Below are 20,380 nucleotides of genomic sequence, written 5' to 3'. Positions count from 1 at the left end.
AGGTTAAAGGGGTTTTTCATTGAAACTGACCAAATCGCCCACCCCTCCCCCAAAGATTCAGACAAGTTTGAAGTATAATGGAAAGAGATTAGAACATCTGTCAGTTTATATTGCTGTCTGTACCCCTTTTAGGGAGATTCCCTCTCTCTGTTTTTACTGTTTACCATTATTACTGAAAGTGAAAGAAAATCCTAAATTGTGGGTTGTCCTCCAGTGGCGGCTGGTGCTCAAAATTTTTGGGGGGGGGGGCGCAAAAAGAAAAATATAATAGGTATTGCTTCGCGGCAAAAAACGCGGTAAAAAAATTGCATGACTTTGAGGTCATGGTACAGGCATGGCCCAGATGATGGCATAGGCATGGCACATGTGATGGTATAGGCATGGCACAGGTGATGGCACAGGTGATGGCATAGGCATGGCACAGGTGATGGCATAGGCATGGCACAGGTGATGGCATAGGCATGGCACAGGTGATGGCATAGGCATGGCACAGGTGATGACACAGGTGATGGCATAGGCATGGCACAGGTGATGGCACAGGTGATGGCATAGACATGGCACAGGTGATGGCATAGGCATGGCACAGGTGATGGAACAGGTGATGGCATAGACATGGCACAGGTGATGATATAGGCATGGCACAGGTGATGGCATAGGCATGGCACAGGTGATGGCACAGGTGATGGCATAGGCATGGCACAGGTGATGGCATAGGCATGGCACAGGTGATGGCATAGGCATGGCATAGGCATGGCACAGGTGATGGCACAGGTGATGGCATAGGCATGGCACAGGTGATGGCAAAGGTGATGGCATAGACATGGCACAGGTGATGGCATAGGCATGGCACAGGTGATGGCATAGGCATGGCACAGGTGATGGCATAGGTGATGGCATAGGCATGGCACAGGTGATGGCATAAGCATGGCACAGGTGATGGCACAGGTGATGGCATAGGCATGGCACAGGTGATGGCATAGGCATGGCACAGGTGATGGCATAGACATGGCACAGGTGATGGCATAGGCATGGCACAGGTGATGGCACAGGTGAAAGCATAGGCATGGCACAGGTGATGGCATAGACATGGCACAGGTGATGGCATAGACATGGCACAGGTGATGGCACAGGTGATAGCATAGGCATGGCACAGGTGATGGCATACATGTGAATGAAGAAGAAAGTGGCACTTCCAGACCCAGGAACTTGGAAACTTGAGTTTATTTCTTCAAATCATAGGTACAACATCAGACAAGACCACAAGACAGACTGGACAGCAAACGCGTTTCACACCTTGTGCTTATTCATTGCTGATGGCATAGGCATGGCACAGGTGATGGCATAGGGATGGCACAGGTGATGGCATAGGCATGGCATAGGGATGGCACAGTTGATGGCATAGGCATGGCATAAAGATGGCACAGTTGATGGCATAGGCATGGCACAGGTGATGGCATAGGGATGGCATAGGCATGGCATAGGGATGGCACAGGTGATGGCATAGGCATGGCATAGGGATGGCACAGGTGATGGCATAGACATGGCACAGGTGATAGCATAGGCATGGCACAGGTGATGGCACAGGTGATGGCACAGGTGATGGCATAGGGATGGCACAGGTGATGGCACAGTTGATGGCATAGGCATGGCATAGGGATGGCACAGGTGATGGCATAGGCATGGCACAGGTGATGGCATAGGGATGGCACAGTTGATGGCATAGGCATGGCATAGGGATGGCACAGGTGATGGCATAGGGATGGCACAGGCCGGCTTCAATCACTTACCTTCTGGCGGCGGCGGGATTCCGGGAACCGAGACGAGCAGCGCCGTGGACGTCCTCCTCTTCACTCTTCAGTCTTCAGTCTTCTGTCTTCAGTTCCGGTCCGGGCGGCGGGAAGGAGATGGGCGGTGACGGTGCGTGACTGACGCACGCACCGGCACCGCCCCCATTGCGAGTCAGCGATGTCCTGGATGATGATTGGTCCAGGCTGGAGACTGGACCAATCACAGCCAGGATATCACAAAGGTGGGGGTGGCTCAGCGCTATTTGCTGCGCCCAGGTTACGCCCCCAGAAGGCAGCCAATCGGCGCCTCTTCTGGGTCGTAAACCCCACCCCCCCCCCCCCCCATATCCACCAGGCCGAGCGCACAGGCCTGCGAACCCAATTTTTTTTTTTTTTTCAAAACTTTATTATTTTTTGTCTTTTTTTTTTTCTATTTTTTTTTCTTTTTTTTTAGGGGGGGCGGCGCTCCGGCGCCCCCTATGCACGGGCCGCCACTGTTGTCCTCAGAAAAGTAATAGAGGGGAAATCTTCCAATGGGGACACTAGTTCTGGTGAGCTTGGGGTCCCCAAGGAATTCCCTTAATTTGCAGGGATTTCCCCTTACTTCCTTTTTTCGCAATGGGACAGGAAGTGAAGGGAAATCTCTGCAATGGGACACAGATGGCGAAAAGAAAATAGGACAGGTGTTAGAACTCTCCCTTGCCCTATCCAAAATGAAAAATAATGCCAATAGTTCTACTTTAACACCTGGACATCCAAACTACTTGGTGTTTACCATTTCTATCTATACCAGTAGCTCTTATATAATTTGTTTGCATTGCCACCTAGTGTTGTATCTGAAACTGCAGCTCACTCTATTAAGCGTAACTCCACTTTTGTTGAGAAAAAAACATTCCCCTCTGGGTGATTTATGTACATTGCAAGGATTATAACAACCTTTTTTGCAGATTCATACCTTTTGTTATTCTGAAGAAATCACTGTTTTTTTCTCTGTGCTGAGTGGGTCTAATGGGAGTGGTTTCATAATTATCAACCAGTTGTGAAGCTGCAGAGCACTAATGAGGAAATCCGCTGGGCCTGCATCCCTTTTAGACATGTTCCTATTGGGAATATCTCACCAAAAATGACATTTTTGTTGCAGAGGATCCCTAAAATCTGACTTGTATCTAAGGCAGACTTCTAGAAATTGGAGTTACTGTTTATCTGTGGAAGGAATTGTAGTTATTATTGGGTGTTTTATAGAAATTGTCAGTGCACTGGAGTCTTGACAAGAAAGCAGACTGGACTGTATGAACTAAACATTGTCACTTACAGAGGGCAAGGCACCTAAAAGGGACTTTTTCAAAATTTAAATCTTAAAACCTCACTCCAGTCAAAACATTTTCTTTCCTTCTGTACTTTGGAGCTATACTGCTGCCTACAGGAGGATTAGACATGGGAAATTAAAAGAACTGTGGATCGGCCAAAGAGAGCTCCTCCTGCTACCAGCATGCCTTAGTTTTTTGCTAGTTTTGTAGGGGGGCAGATGCCTTTTCAGCTCTGCTGTGTAAAAGAGTAACCTAGTTTTTAATGTTATTTTTTTTTTGCATTCTTTGATTTATTTTTTTCTTTAATCAAGTCTTCTCTACAACACTGCTGGATCTCTGCCTCTGTGATTGCTATCTGGTCTAGTCATCCACCCTGGCAATTGGATAACTGTCACCTTTTTGCTAGCTACTTTTATTCTCTTTTCAGTCAAAGTTGCTACTAAATCATTGCTGCGCTGTTTTCTATAAGCAGCAATAAGGATCAGCTTTTCCTCTACTTGATTTTAGGGTTCTGTATCAGAATCCCACTGGACTGAATATTGCAGGGGATGCCCAGAAGTGACCTTCTGATGCTGGGTTCTCTGTGTGATGCTTTCCAGACTCCATCCAGACAAGTCCAGAGCTATTGGCATTACCTCAGCCTTGCCCTGTTTCTGAACACTTAAGCTGGGCAAAGATAGATTGAAATTCGGCCAGTTCAGCAGAGATTGGCTGACTTTTGAGCTGTGTGTGGCCCTCCCTTATTTGACAGAAGTCAGTTGTTAGATCAACTACTGTCGGACAGATACGCTGGAAAAAATTTGTCTGCTGCAGCTACTGATTCAGTGTATTCTGACAGCAGCGGGAGCTGCTGTCCCGCTGCTGTCAGAATAGAGTGTCCCAGCAAGGGGTTGGCAAGTCAGGCAAAACGTCGGGAGTTGCCTTTTTTACTTGGGTCCTGGGTGCCATTTTTCCTTGTCACTGCCAGTTTGATTGTAGAAGGGGTCAATCCTGTGGGACCTAGCACTAATGTCACTGGGTGGAGTGTCAAGGGTGCAAATTGTGTGCTCTTTCCCACCATACAGTATGGAGGAAGCATCTCCTGGCTATTGCTTCTGCTTGCCTGAGCAACATGGAACTTTGATTAGTTCCTGCTGCCTGCCTTGGTTACCTCCATCTATCTGACCCTTGCCAGCTACTAGCTGTCCAGATTTTGAGAGTATTTGACGCCATGCCTTAAACCTTGCCTTACCACCACACAGTTGCAATGTGTCTAGACTCTGGGGCAGAGTCCTCAGAACAGCCTTCCTTTGTATTAAGGTGAGCCTCCACTTTCCAGAGTAGGGAGATATTTGTTAACCTTTCCATATGCTTGTAAAGCTTGCATTCTTGACACCTGGGTGTAGGAGCTGGTATCCCAGGGTTAAAAACTGGAGTTCTAACCTTCCCGTTCACTGCACTGATTAGCAGATCTTCATCAGGCCCCCTTGTGTCTTCTGGATTAAGGTGTCATTGCCCAATTTGTGGCAGAACAGATTCAGGGGTTTTACTATAATCTGTTGAATGTTCCCAAGCTCAAAGAAGGCATTCACCCCATTCTGGATCTCAAAGCTCTGAATGCCTTTCTCATTCAGGTCTAGAAATTCCACATTGAACCTGGTAAATCTATTACTGGCGCCCTTTTCCCAGGGGATTTTCTGATTTCTGTGGACATCAAAAGATGCTTACCTACACGTCCTCATCTTTCCAGTACACCAGCAATTCCTGCATTTTATTTGGGTCCCTTCAATACCAGTTTGTGGTCTTGCCCTTCAAATTCTTGTCTGCACCCTGGGTACTTATCCAGAGGATTGGCCCCAAATAGACAGGTAGAAGAAGGACTTTCCCAGTTCCTGTTATTCTTGTTAATCATCACATAGACAGGTAGAGGGGGGAGATTCGTTCTCACTTTCCATTCTGCCTAATACCTATCAGATAGACAGAGAAGAGAATTTCTTCACTTTCTGTTCTGTCTGTTGCCCATCAAATAAACCCAAAGATAGAAGGTCATCACTTCCTGTTTTGCAGTGTTAACTTTGACATCAAATTTCAATTTAGTTTTAGTTATAGTCTTTTGACTAAAATGCCATTTTTTTTTTTTTGTCGTATTTTAGTCTCTGGACTGAAATCGCATTTTAGTTTTAGTCGTATTTTAGTCATCTGAATTGTTTTAGTCTACTAAAATCTCCAGTACATTTTAGTCGGCCAAAATGTAATGGGTTTGGTTAAATTTTAATGCATTATTTAAGCATTTCTTTAGAATTGCCAAACTCATTATATACTCCTGGAGAAAAAAATCTGTTATTTCTGGTATTAAGGGTTGAACATGCACTACAGACACAGATTTAGCCGTTGTGATATATAACTTCTTTATAAATAAAACCAAGTTTCATGAACAAATTTCAATTTAGTCATAGTCTGTTGACTAAAATGCCATTTTAGTTTTAGTTATATTTTTTTTTTTTTTACTAAAATGCAATTTTAGTTTTAGTCGTATTGAAGTCATCTCAATTCTTTTAGTTTTAGTCGTATTTTAGTCAACTAAAATAGTATTAATTTAGTCAACAAAAATGTTTTAGTTGATGAAATGAACACTGCTGTTTGCCCGAGACCCATCAAATAGATAGGTAATAAGCAGAACTCATCCTATAGGGACCAGCAGTGAAGTGATGACAGGGGCTGTAAACCTTCCACAGTCTATCCAAAAAGAAACAAACAAAAAAAAAAACGAATGGCTTAATTTTGCTGTGTCAGTTGGTGGGTTTTAGGAAAAGGATCCTCTTGTCTGATAACAGGTATGTAAACACGACTCAATAACCTTAGGTGATGGAAAATGTGTCTGTCTTTGCAGGTACTGTGGCACAGAGCAGTCTGAAATTTCTCATGCTAAACCCTGCTGTGCATTTTGCGGAGGTCCTAAAGGAGTGTCGTTCTGTCATCATCGCTGGAGGCACCATGCAGCCGGTGAGAGAGACACCTTGTCCCTGCATCATTTCAGCCTTTCACTTCAAAGTTACTGTCATTCTAGTGCTTCTCTGTAGAATGGGGGAGGCTGTTTATACTTCAAAAAGACTTTATAGTAGACTACATGTTTATTTAGAATAAGGACTAAAACAAGAAAAAATTAGATCTAGTGGGGTCAGCTGCTTTATATCTCTTGGAAAACTCCACTGGGCAGATCTCTTTCCGTAGATCCTGTGTTGCTGCCCACCTATAAAATTAGATTTGCGCAGCAACCTGAGATGTTCTCTTTCCTCCTTTGCGTTTTTCACAATATGAAGTCATCTTGCTGCTTTCTCCGGAAAGAGAAATCCTGGACATAGTAGCAGCAATAACAGCTTCAACTCTTCTGGGAAGGCTGCCCACAAGGTTTAGGAGTGTGTTTATGGGAATGTTTGACCAGTCTTCCAGAAGTGCATTGTGAGATCCAGCACTGATGTTGGATGAAAAGGCCTGGCTCGCAGTCTCCGCTCTGATTCATCCCAAAGGTATTCTATAGGGTTGAGGTCAGGCCTCTGTGCAGGCCAGTCAAGTTCCTCCACCCCAAACTCACTCATCCATGTGTTTATGGACCTTGCTTTGTGCACTGGTCCAAATCATTTGTTGGAGGGGGGGGGGGGTTATGGTGTGGGGTTGTTTTTCAGGGGTTGGGCCTGGCCCATTAGATACAGTGAAGGGAACTCTTAAGGCATCAGCATACCAAGACATTTTGGACAATTTTATGCTCCCAACTTTGTGGGAACAGTTTCCTGTTCCAACATGACTGCGCACCAGTGCTTAAAGCAAGGTCCCTAAAGGCATGGATGAGGAGTGTTGAGTTCTGACCTTAACCCGATAGAATACCTTTGGGAGTTGAGACTGCAAGCCAGGCCTTCTCTCCAACATCAGTGCCTGACCTCACAAATGGCTTCTGGAAGAATGGTCAAACATTCCTATAGGCACACTCCTAAACCTTGTGGACAGTAGTGTTGGGTGAACAGTTCGGCCCAGGCAAAGGTTCGAGCTGAACATTCGCCTGTGTTTTACAGTGTTTTGCAGAATTTGCAGGGTGTCCACAGGCGTTCCCCCAGCTAAACACCCTTTGCTTTGCCCAATCAGGGTGCAGTGTAAGCTGGTTGTTAAGGAGCGGGCCAGAAAGCCGGCCACAGCGCCCCTTAACAACTGATGAGTCCTCAGCTGTCAAAGGGCTTCCCCGCTGACAGCTTAAAAAAAAAAGGGTCACGAAAAAACAAAAACGGCATGGGGACCCCCCTTCTAATCCATATCAGACCCTTATTTGAACATGCAGCCTGGGAGGTTAGGTAATGGGCAGGGGGGGAGCAAGGGCCCCCCTCCTCCTGAACCATACCAGGCCACATGCCCTCAATTTGGGGGGGGGGGGGCTTGGGGACAAGGTTCTCTTCCAGAAAACTCTGGGCTGTGGTTGTTGGACACCGTGGGCAGGGGGCTTATCAGAATCTAGAAGCACCCAGCCCCCCCCCCCCAATGTGTATGAGTAGGGGTACATACCCCTGCACTTTCACCAAAGAAGTTTACAAAAAAAATAAAAACAGGTGACAAGTGTTTGACAAATCCTTTATGAAAATAAAAAAAACAGTGGCCCTTAATGTAAATTCAGCATCAGTTGCCACGCCGAATGCCTCCTCCGCGCTTTGACAGTTCTTATATAGATAAGGGAGAGGCCACCTGGCAACGCCACTTGATGGCCCCTGCCCCCTTGTATCATAACAGACCAGTGCATGCTGGGCCGGTGACGTCACAAGGGGGCAGAGCCCCCGCTACCCGAAAGCACCTGCATGTTACCACCCCCCCCCCCCCACTCCTTTCTTGACTTGCCAGGCTGCATGCTCGGATAAGGGTCTAGTATGGATTCTGGGGGGGACCCTGCACCATTTTTTTCTTTAATTTTTTATTACCTGGGTGCCGGCAATTGCAACTGCCAGTCAATTTAAATGTGATTTAACTCATTTTTGCTGCAGCATGTTATATACACAGTACAGATGCACCACTTTACAGGCATACTTGGGGGACCCCCCAGTCACTATATTTTAAAGGAATTTTTCATTTTTATTGCTCCTGAAAAAATGTTTGTTTAAAAAAAAAAAATGATTTGCCTGGTTACGTGTCCACCAGGGCAAGAACCCCCATACCCTTTTTAATGGCCAATTACTTGCATATAAGCCATTCAAAATGAGCACGTTTGATTTTTCCTGTTCTGCTCCCATAGACTTTAGTGGGGTTCGCCGTTCAGGTTAGAATTTTTCCCCTGTTCGAGAGTTCTGCTGCAAATCGAACAGGGGGTCGTTTGGGTCAATTCCCATGAGGACAGCCTTCCCAGAAGAGTTGAAGCTGTTATAGCTGCAAAGGGTGGGCCAACTCAATATTGAACCCTACAGACTAAGACTGGGATGTAATTAAAGTTCACGTGCGTGTAAAGGCAGGCGCCTCAGTACTTTTCACAATATAGTATATCTCTTAGAGGCAAGGTCACCCTACTTTAATGACCGTATCAAACCCAAAAACAAACATTTATTATATTGAAACTTCCCAATTCTTAAATGTGATGGCTGTATTCATTTTCTTTTTTAAGCCAGTAAGTCTGTTCTTTAAAAAAAAAAAAAAAGCTGTCCTGTAGATGTATCAGTTAGACACGATTTCCACTGACAAGGGTGCTTACAATTATTATCTTTTATTTAATCATGTAAAGTGTCTATCCCAAAAGGAAGAAAAAATAGTGCTGTAACTTCTTAAAAAGTGTTAGCTGGAGTTCAGCTTTAATTTGTTAACGTATTTAAATCTGCTAGTACATCTAGCACCCCCCTCCCAAACTGACAATGCTGCTGTCCAAATGTCCCCTTTGTGCTCCTTCATCAAGAGTGGAGGGGCACTCTAATACAGGAGATGTGTTACTGGCCAGATCAGGTGAAAAACAGAGGGAAAAAGCCTAAAACAAAGGAGAACGAAGGCAGCCACCTTATCTAATGATTGGTAAGCTGCAATATATTACATTTTTGTTTTTGGGTTTAATACCGCTTTAGGAGTGTAGATTCAGGTTGATACAAATGCCAATGCCTGACACGTTCTCTTTAATGCACAGGTGTATGTGCTCATCATTGCAATTTATTTGGCAGATAAAATAGTTCTGCATATGTTTTTCATTCTTGTGCTAAGCTGAACTTGCCCCATTTTCTGAATACTAAAAAAAATCCCAGTGTACAGAAGGGAGGAATTCATTTCCTATCCACATCACACAGCACCTGATGAGCCTGATTGTGGCGGGTTCTGGTAAAGTCACAGTCAATCAGCCATACATTCACTGAAAAGGCTGCAAATGCCACATTCAAATTACCTAAAATGTCAGTCTGCTTGCAGGGGATTACACACTGATAGGATCAGGAAGGTGGGGGTGTCTCCAGGGAGAGGAGGGCCCCATAATCCCTAAATTATGATACATTTTATAACTCTCAATAGGCCAGATAAGAATTTCTGAACAGCTGGAGTACTGTCTGGGTGGACGAACTGTAGTGCTCACTGCTAAACACTCCAAGAACCCCGCTAAGCACAATTGGCATGTAAACTGACCGCACAAAATATCGCCAATGTAATTACAGAAAAGCTTAAGCTGTTCTGTGCAAAAAACCCAGTTATCAGTGTCCTCGTGGCTCAGGACACACGTAAAAGAATGGACACAGTCCTGTCATCGTAAGATACTTTGTCACCAAAAAATTGGTTATATACATAAGTGGGCAGCATACTTGAAGTCTTAAACTTTTTTCAGTTTATAGTCCTGCACTGCTCCGTGTTATGCTTAGTAGCTGATTTTTATGCTGCAAAGGTCTTAAAATCGAATGCACCTTTGCATTAGCGGGGTTCTTGGAGTGTTTAGCAGTGAGCACTACAGTGAATCTGCAGACAAGGGTCCCCAAGTAGGTTTAAAATAACAGCAGCTTAAAAATATGTAGTGTATTGTAGGTGGTATAAAAGAAAAGAAAGGGTGCAGCGCTAGATAAAAAAACATACAAAGATTCCAAAGAATCTATAGGCAGTCTTGTTAGGTATAAATCAGCAAGTGTCCATGATTCCAAGATGGCATTGTAGGATAAACATTTCACCACCACCAGATATCACCAAAAGTACTGACCCTTACCGTCAGGCTGATAAGACTGCACCAAATAAATAATCCCCACACTGGCTCCTCCACCTTGACCACAGGTCTCCTACAATTCTCAGGAGATGTAAAGTAACCACAGGTCTCCGACAATTCTCAGGAGATGTAAAGTAACCACAGGTCTCCGACAATTCTCAGGAGATGTGAATTAATAAATCGATCACCAGATTTTCAAATGGCCCCAAGAATGGTAAAAAGGCTCATAATGTAATATGTTAAATCAAAATGACACTTTATTGATCATTAAAATGCACTCACATTTAGTCAAGATGGCATCAGCGTATAGACAGTGTGGGATAGTCTGTTTCCTTCCAAGAAAATGGCCGCTGCGTCCTCCGGCACAATGACGTCACACGCTCCTGACAACGTCATTGTTGACAAAACGACGCGTTGGGCAGGCTGCAGAGCGTGTGAAGTCATTGCGCAGGAGGATGCAGCGGCCATTTTCTTGGAAGGAAACAGACTATCCCAACCTGTCTAAGGCTGATGCCATTTTGACTAAATGTGAGTGCATTTTAATGATCAATTAAGTGTAATTTTGATTCAGCATATTACACTATGAGCCTTTTTACCATTCTTGGGGCCATTTGAGGATCTGGTGATCGATTTGTCACTTCACATCTCCTGAGAATTGTCAGAGACCTGTGGTCAAGGTGGAGGAGCCAGTGTGGGGATTATTTATTTGGTGCAGTCTTATCAGCCTGTCGGTAAGGGTCAGTACTTTAGGTGATATCTGGTGGTGGTGAAATGTTTATCCTGCAATGCCATCTTGGAATCATGGACACTTGCTGATTTATACCTAACAAGACTGCTTATAGATTCTTTGGAATCTTTGTATGTTTTTTTTATCTAGCGCTGTACACTTTCTTTTCTTTTATTTTGCTTGTGTATGTTTATATCCTGACATATGTGCAGCTGCTCTTTGTGTTCTTTATACATATATTCCTTACTTGTATATTTTTATTGAATTGATTGTCCCGAGCGCAGTTTTTCTCTTGTTTTATATTGTAGGTGGTATACCTGTAGGCCATTTGTGGCACCCCCGATGCCTGGCAAAAAAACTCCAATGTTATCGTTATACAGCCCTGACTTGTTAGGACACTCCATACATTGGATGCTTGCTCCTAACATCACAGGAAAACGCACTTCTCCTGCTTCAAAAGCTGCACAGCGCTCTCTCCCCAGCACTTAACTCAGCATTGCTGCAACAGGGATGGATAGCATAGATGTAAATACCTTTTTTGCAAAGCTTTCATTGGGGGAACACAGTCTGTGACCTCGAGATGTAGTTCCTGCATTTAGTTGGTTGGACGCTAGGCAAATTCAAAAGTACCTCAACACATAGTGAGCAAACACTGTCTAGCAGAGTGTCCTTAGGATGTAGGACATCTCTCCAGCTCTGCTGAATCAAGAATGTGAACTAAAGATTCTTACATTAATAGCTGCCATTAGTGTCATATTGGGACCCCAACTTTGGATATTTACCTCAGCAGCCAATAGTTGCTCAGCATCTGACCAAACACTCAGATTTGAATATTTACCACAGTGGCCATCATGCTTTTTTGTGTCACACTAGACCCCCAGAATCGCATATATTTACCGCAGTGGCTATCAAACTCCTTCGATGTCTTACTGAACAAGCAGGTTCTGACATTCACTTAGGCTCCGTTCACATGTTAGTGTATGGATCACGGGCAGAACCGCCGCGGTTCCGCCCGCGATCCGGAGATTATTGCAAATCGCGGGACGCCTGTGCGTTGCCCGTTGATTTGCAATAGACCCCCAAACGCTGAGCGATGTTGCCGTGATTTCTGCCTGCCGAATCGCGGTAACATCGCGCAAAAAAAAATTGCGGGACGCATTACGACCAAAAAAAGTACAAGAGCTTCTTTGGAGCGTATTGCGTCTCGCGATTTTTTTTGCGCGATGTTACCGCGATTAGGCAGGCGGAAATCGCGGCAACATCGCTCAGCGTTTGGGGGTCTATTGCAAATCAACGGGCAATGCACAGGCGTCCCGCGATTTGCAATAATCTCCGGATCGTGGGCGGAACCGCGGCGGTTCTGCCCGTGATCCATACACTAACATGTGAATGGAGCCTTAGGGTTTACTACGTTGGCAGTAAGTAGGCTGTATACAGAATGGAAATGCACACTTTATAAATGCTTCATCGCTGGGAAATGTAAACCAGAACAGAAACCAAACAAATATGGGACTTTATGTACACCTCCAATAGTATATACTATAACGTACCATATATATATATATATATATATATATATATATATACACATCATACCATACCATGTATATAATATACCATAACATCAATCTTTATTGTATACAAAAAATGAAGATCATTATTGATGCATACAAATTCTAAAAACACTTCAAGGGTGTTCACGAGGTCAGTAGATTATAACATCAATTTTTTCTCAAAATCATCCCAATTAAAATGCTGACATGGTTGGCGACAAGGGGTCAACCCATTTTGTGGGAACCCCTGCTTTCTCAGAACCTCTCAGACCTCTTTCGTGTCCCCATATAATGACAGGATGTGATTCAAAACTCAAAAAAACAACATCAAGACCATCCACATTAAATAGGATAGTTCTGTATTCCAGGTCAAGCCCTGAGCAGCTGTAGGGGAAGGGGACCAAAAGGGGAGCATATATGTAGACCCAGATTGAAGAAGCTCCAACTGGTATTATACAATGCTAGTGGCCCAATAAGTAAAAGAGATTGCTGCTTACAGGTAGCCGTGTGTATCGAAAGTAGATCCCAGCAGCCACCTGCCCTGTATCCATGTGTTCACATAATTGCTGGGTGTTTTTCAAATTAATTCAATTCTAGATTCAAATTAATATGCAGGCACACCTTAAACAGGGTCAGCACAACTTGAAGACGTGTACAGAGAAAAATATGTAAGGCTATTAGTTTGTTTTTTATTAACCACCTGCCTATTACTCCCTTCCTGCCCAGGCCAATTTTCAGCTTTTAGCACTATCATACTTTGAATGACAATTGTGCAGTCATGCAACACTGTACCCATATTACATTTTTAGTATTTTTTTTTACACAAATAGAGCTTTCTTTTGGTGGTATTTAATCACAGCTTGGGTTTTTATTTTTTGCTAAACAAACAAAAAATAACCGAAAAAAAAACAAAACATTTTTCATAGTTTGTTAATAAATGTTGCAAACAGGTAATTTTTCTCCTTTACTTATGTCCACTAATGAGGCTAAACTGATGAGGCAGCACTGATGGGCACTGATAAGGCAGCATTGATGAGGCAGCACTGATAGGTGACACAGATGGGCACTGATAGGTGACACAGATGGGCACTGATAGGAGGCACAGATGGGCACTGACAGGAGGCACTGATAAGCAGCACTGATGGATGACACTGATTAGCAGCACTTTTGGATACACATTGGCAGCACTGGTGGGCACTGTTAAGACTGTAACTGATAATCAGGACACTGATAGGGGGCACTGATTGGCAGCACTGATGGGCACACATTGGCAGTACTGGTGGGCACTGTTTGGAATGCACTGATAATCAGGACACTGATAATTACTGCCCTGATTATCAGTGCACATGTCCCTAATACAAGCCGGTTACCGGCTCTCTTCTTTCCTCACGCTGTGAGCGTGAGGAGAGAAAAGCCGATAACTGGCTTGTGTTTACATCCTGTGATCTGCTGTCATTGGCTGACAGCTGATCACATGGTAAAGGGCGCTGTCATTGGCCCTTTACCCCGATCTGTTATCGAAGGACTCAGTGATCACAGAGCGGGCTCCCTGCACGCCGTAGTGGGCACTCGGGCAGCGTGATCATGGGAGGACGTCCATGGATGCCCTCCCACCATTGGAAGTCCACACTGTAGCTGGGCGGTTAGTAGGTAAATGTTAGCTAGAGGTATGACTGGGTATAATCTCTGTTGTGTTATTAATGTTGTCTTTGCCCCTGCTGGGAAGACAGTAGTGATGGAAAGTCTAAAATCTTGACTTGTCACCAGATGTTTTATTTGGGACACCTGCTCCAGTGGCAGACCATACATGATCCCCCCCATCCACACATTGAGGGTGTAAGAGGGAATCCCTCCCGTGGAGCTGTTGGATTCTTACAGAGGCTTCCCCTCCGTCAGAATACACTCGTCAGGACTGTCGGCTATAGCCAGCGGCACTGATTGAGTGAAAATATTCCAACAGGCTGGTTGAACAAAACTAGATCGAGAGACCTGACTTCTGTACAACCTGCTCGCCCATAGATCGATTGCAATTTGCTGGTTCCCTGCTGATCCAGCTGAATTTCCATCCATCTTTGGCCAAATTTAGGGAGGATTTCTTCTTGCTTTCTGTTGTGTTTCTGGGACAGATATTGAAGGAACACCTCCCTGACAGACTGCAAAAGAAACTGCTGAATTTTAAAGTTGTTGTAATCCTTTATAAAAAAAAAAAAAAAAGAACTGATACAGTTCTTGTGCTGTGTAATTTGTCTGTTTTGTATCATCCAAAATACCTGGCTGATCCTGCCTGGTGCTGCCCTGGTCAATTTACGTGCCTCTGTCAGCCGGCTGTCTCTCCTCTCTCCCCCTCCCTCCTGCCTGTCAGCTAGTGTCAGTGCCTGCCCCTCCCCTCCCCTCTTGCTGCTATAATAACTGTGTTTTCCTAAAAGAATCCCCTGTGTTCCATTACGTTATGTGCCCCAGTGTGTGTTCTTTATAAAAAATATGTAGGTTTATACCTTGTTTCAGAGCCCACTCGATGCTCACGTGACCACACGCTGCTCTCCTCCCCTCCTCCTGGCTGACCTCAGCGGGGGATTTTCAGCCCCTCCCACTGTAGTTCTCTGATCAGGGAAGACAGCGGCAGGTGGTCACGTGAGAGCCGAGTGGCGCTCTGAAATAAGGTATAATATAAATTGTAATTTAAACCTAAATTTTTTTTATAAAGCGCATACACTGGGGCACATAACTTAATGGAACACAGGGGAGTCTATTAAGATTTACAACCACTTTAAGCCTTATTATCATTTGTATCTATATCTATAAAAAAAATCTAAAATTGACAAAAGTTTTTCCAAGTTAATTTAAAACCAAAAGTTATATTTTTTTCAAGTTCAGTCTTTAAATGGTTATAAATTAGGGTAAGTACTTTTGCACTTCTCACAATACACACAGAAAAAGTAATGCTATATTAAAACAAATCTGTATCGCCATTCTGCTGAAGACACAATGACAGATGTCCCAGATGCTGTCTGGCTGGTGACAGATATGTTGTGCGCCTGTACGCTGGTTTGTTTGTGTGTTTGTGTACTGCAGCCAGACTTCCTCTTGTCTTTGTGACAGAACAACAATTAGCCGGTGACAACCTACAAATTGTTATTGAGTGCAACTTCCGTACATACACAGCTGTCACATGCATCCCTGTCCCTGCATCTGTCTTATAGGTGTCGGATTTTAAGCAGCAGCTGTTGATATCAGCAGGACTCAGCCCGGACCGAATAGTGGAGTTCTCCTGCGGTAAGTCCGGGCCTTTCCTTATTATATATGAACCTTATATCAGGAGATGCTTTGTACACCTATAGACAATAGATAAAAGCTATGACAAGCTGAGAGGGTAATGAGAAGGTTTGCATCTTGTGGAGATCAGTATGGTTTTATTTAGGTATGTCTCATGCCAATATTTCCACAGACTGGAAGAATAAGAGTAACGAACTGAGGAAATAGGGAAGAGAGCACCAAGAATACAGTTTCATTGCAGATCAATTGTATTTGTCGTAGCATTCACCAGTTTGGCTTTGGCGAAGAACCTGATTAAGCACACACCACATGTCTAGCTTGTACCCTTTTGCTGTATTTTTAAGTCCTGATGAAGAAGGTCCCTTGGAACATCAAATTATGTTGGTTTTGTACGGAATGCAATTTCAAATCCCCTGGAATAGAACTGAATATGATAATTCTGTGGCTGGCACCTTTTCAGTCACAAAAGGGTTACAGCACAATGAGAATTGCAGAATTTTTTCATTATAAAGCTCAAATATGGAATAAGTAAATATTGTCTACATACAAGAGTCATATGTGTTCTTACTTTAATCTTGGTGTACTTTGTATCTTTCTTCCTGATGTGTGCAGTGATTCAATGTGAAACTTGACCTTGGTTGGCACTAGCTTTTACAGAGGTCTTTTCTAGTAGAGTATAAAATATGAAGTCAAAGCTTGACTAAGCATGGGGAAAGGTTGGGGGGGGGGGGGGGGGGAGTAGCATATTTACAAGAGAGGTATAGATTCACAAAAAAAAAAAAAAACATTCTGACTTACCCACATAGCTTCAGCATCAATCTGATGCCACAGCTGTCCCCCACCTTCTTTGCACCGAGAACTAAACGATCACATGACCACTGATTGCTCAGTTCTTTATCACCAGTTAGCTCTGTGCTCTGTCCCTCCAGCGGTCACTGGAGCACCGGGCTGTGGCGGGTGCTGCTGACTCCAGTTCTCAGCAGCCCGCTTAGAAGCTGAGCCAGCTGCTGGTCAGACATTTGGGAGGATCCCTACATCATTGTCAGGATCCCTGCAGAGCCTGGACCAGCTCTGTGACATCAGCTGACAGTGGGATTTTACCTGCTGTGGGCTGAATCTGGGACGCAGGATTGCAGAACAAAGTGCACTCCTGCACAAAAAAGCTTGGCCATACTTCTTCAATCACAATAACAAGATATTTTCCATTACTAATTAAACCCAAATGGGATTCTAATTATTTAAATATGTAGAGGAACTGACAGCCAAGACCAAACTGGAAAAGTGTTGCTTCTGTACTCTATATAGTCCTCCATGCTTTAATGCAGGTATGTCCAACCTGCGGCCCAGAACCGCAGGCAATGCGGCCCACTGCCCCCTGACAATTATTTTTTTTTTGCTGGGGAGGAAGGAAGTCGAGTCGGGGGCACGGCCACATCGGCTTCCAACTAACTGTAGGCAGAGGCTGCCTCTGAGCCCCTGTCAATGATAGACAGCACATTGGTGACGTCTATCATAGGAGCCGGTCCAGGAGGCAGGACTTCGTATGACAGCGGTCGCCGGGTAAGCGGGAGATCCCTGCTCTGTGTAATCCAGTGGCTCTCCTCTCACTTCATTGCAGACTGCATTGGATGGGCACGCACTGGTGAGGCTACATTGGATGGACACTGATCAGGCTGCATTGGATAGGCATGCACTGGTGAGGCTGCATTGGATTGGCACTGATCAGGCTGCATTGGATGGGCATGCACTTGTGAGGCTGCATTGGATGGGCACGCACTGGTGAAGCTGCATTGGATGGGCACTGGTGAGGCTGCATTGGATGGGCACTGGTGAGGCTGCATTGGATGGGCACTGATCAGACTGCATTGGATGGGCATGCACTAGTGAGGCTGCATTGGATAGGCATGCACTGGTGAGGCTGCATTGAATGGGCATTGATCAGGCTGCATTGGATGGGCATGCACTGGTGGGGCTGCATTGGATGGGTACTGATCAGGCTGCATTGAATGTGCATGCATTGGTGATGCTGCAATGGACGGGCACTGATCAGGGTGCATTGGATGGGCATGCACTGGTGAGGCTGCACTGGATGGGCACTGATCAGGCTGCATTGAATGTGCATGCATTGGTGATGCTGCAATGGATGGGCACTGATCAGGGTGCATTGGATGGGCATGCACTGGTGAGGCTGCACTGGATGGGCACTGATCAGGCTGCATTGGATGGGCACGCACTGGTGAAGCTGCATTGGATGGGCACTGTTTAGGCTGCATTGGATGGGCATGCACTAGGCTGCAAGTGCTGTGCAATCTCCCATCTGCCACGGGAGATTTAGGATGTCTGGAGTCAGTGACAGAGCCGCTGCTTCCTGTATAGTTCTGGCTCTGTCACAGGCCCTGTCACTCTGTCACAGTGATATAAAATGCACTCCGCCTGTGACAGGAGCCATACAGAAAGCAAAGGCTCTGCTCTCTACTGCAGCCGCAGAAGAAGACCTCTGTATACTAATTCCATTTCATTTCATCATCCTCTAGTTGTGTTAAATTAGTGTGGGGGGGCAGCACGGGAAGGGCGTGGCGGCGTTTTATTACTTGTATACCTTAACTATAGTATATATTTTATATGTGGCCTGAGAAAATTTCTCTACACTCAATGTGGCACAGGGAAGCAAAAAGGTTGGACACCCATGCTTTAATGGATAATTCATGGAGATATACTGAAAGCACATTTCAGCCTGTGACATGTAAGTCGGGAACGAGACCCCTGCAATAGGGTTCTGTAGCCCAGAAAAGGGGTGAAATCACACCCCTCTCTATTAAAAACTGAAAGATTTGCTTTGGACTGGGTTCCACTTCTGAAACACCTTAGATTTGTCTGGCAGTGTTTGTTAGCACAGTGAGTAGTAACTTGTACAGAGGCACATGCAGGGTGCTGTTACCAGTCTCTGCTAAAATACAGATTGCCTGACTTCTATGCTAGACCAGTGGTATCTATGCTGTTTGTCATTGACCCTACACAAGTATGCAAGTTAGCAGTTCTGGCCTTGCTCTGTTTTCACTGGATGCATGTTTGTTCTGAGTTAGCGGCTTAAAATATTAAAGAGAGTATTTATCTTTACAATCAGCTGATAAAACATAGAAAACCACCTGCCCGACCTCAGATAAGCCATGGTTGTGACCTTTTTTCTGTGCCCACCCATTTAATTTCAACAGGACATGTCATTCCACCTGAGAACATATTACCCATAGTGCTTTGCAGTGGACCCACAAATAAGCAGTTGGAATTTACCTATCAGAAGAGGGATTTGCCTGAAATGGTAAGCACAGCTTATAAACTTTACACTCACCAAATCTGAAAAACTGCTTTTAATGAATTTAGAAAAAAAAAAGAGGCATATTGACTACATATTTGCCAGTAACAGATGGTAATATAACTAGCACAGGCATTGTGCTTTAGTGAATACCTCCTTATGAATTTGGGCCTGGATGATTGCAGTAAAAGATCAGAGAGCGAGACAGAATGCTATATGGTCCATGAGCACTTTAAAGACAGATCACAGGTTTCCCACAGAGAGGATTGAAATGCAGTGTAGAGGTCTGAGACACCCAACCTGAGGCAGAGCTATAGCTCTCCAGTCAGTAGGGAGCTTGAGCTTTGCCTATTGGAGAACTCGAACACCGCAAGGGAAGCATTGGACCCCTGCAGAGAGATCCTTACTTCCACACAGTGAGCAAGGGTCTTTCTCAACAGCATATTGGCAGAGCACAAGCTTTTCTTGTCATGCTGCGGCTGCCTTTATAAAGAGAAACAAACTGTAAGACTTTGCACACCCTTTGTTTTAATGTACCTGGAATGTATGTAGCAGATTTAAACTGTAAGGTCAATTTGGCTTGAAAGTTGAACCACCTGAACAGCAGCATTTAGCGCAGGGAGTTGAGCTCAGCAGTCCGTGGCTGCTTCTTTACTGCCCTTTATTATTCAGGTCAGCTTCCCGCCCTAACGTATATATGTGTTGCTTAAAGTGGTTGTAAAGCTCAGACATGAAATATGAACAAAGCATATCATTCTATAGTGCGTACTTGTCTCAGTCCAGAGCACTAAGTGTCAATTCTGTCTGCTGCCACATTCCTCTGCTATCAGTATGAATCACTTCTGACAAGTTTTCCTGACACCAACAGTAAAAAGGTGGGAGCTCCAGGACACAGTCTGTGATTGACAACCTCAGCTTGCTTCATGTGTGCTTTATGAAGGGGGTATGTCCCTTCCCTCCAATCAGCTCTCAGTGCTGTCCTCACTGAGTTCTGCAGCGTGACTTCGGCTTTCTGCCCCCTGCTTTCTGAACGATCAGACAATCTTGATAAATACTGCACTTTGAATATATGTCAAGAAGAGAGGACTGCAGATAAACTGGTACAACGTATGAGGATTGTCTTAATCTGTGTATCACTTGAAGCCAGTCACTTCACTGGCTATATGTAAGAGTTTACAACCACTTTAATTGCAGTAGAAAAAAAGCCAAGTCACCAGGATGGCTGTACTGTCAGGTCTTTTTAAAGTGACATTTCTCTATC

General features: G+C 44.6%; 1 protein-coding gene across 2 annotated transcripts in view; it reads left to right on the top strand.

Moving 5' to 3' along the window:
- Window positions 1–20,380, top strand: part of DDX11 (DEAD/H-box helicase 11) — a 224,026-nt gene that overhangs the window by 160,184 nt on the left and 43,462 nt on the right. For both annotated transcript variants that reach the window (XM_082257212.1, XM_082257211.1), the window contains exons 17-19: window positions 5,964–6,076; window positions 15,737–15,809; window positions 19,022–19,125. In XM_082257212.1, coding sequence (XP_082113338.1) covers window positions 5,964–6,076; window positions 15,737–15,809; window positions 19,022–19,125 — 290 coding nt within the window. The remainder of the gene's footprint in view (window positions 1–5,963; window positions 6,077–15,736; window positions 15,810–19,021; window positions 19,126–20,380) is intronic.

Source organism: Pelophylax lessonae, assembly GCF_965119305.1.
Source record: "Pelophylax lessonae genome assembly, chromosome: 4".
In the NCBI taxonomy this organism is placed as follows: Eukaryota; Metazoa; Chordata; class Amphibia; order Anura; family Ranidae; genus Pelophylax; species Pelophylax lessonae.
The sequence above is the reverse complement of the archived record's forward strand: the minus strand, read 5'-3'. Positions and strand labels throughout refer to the sequence as shown.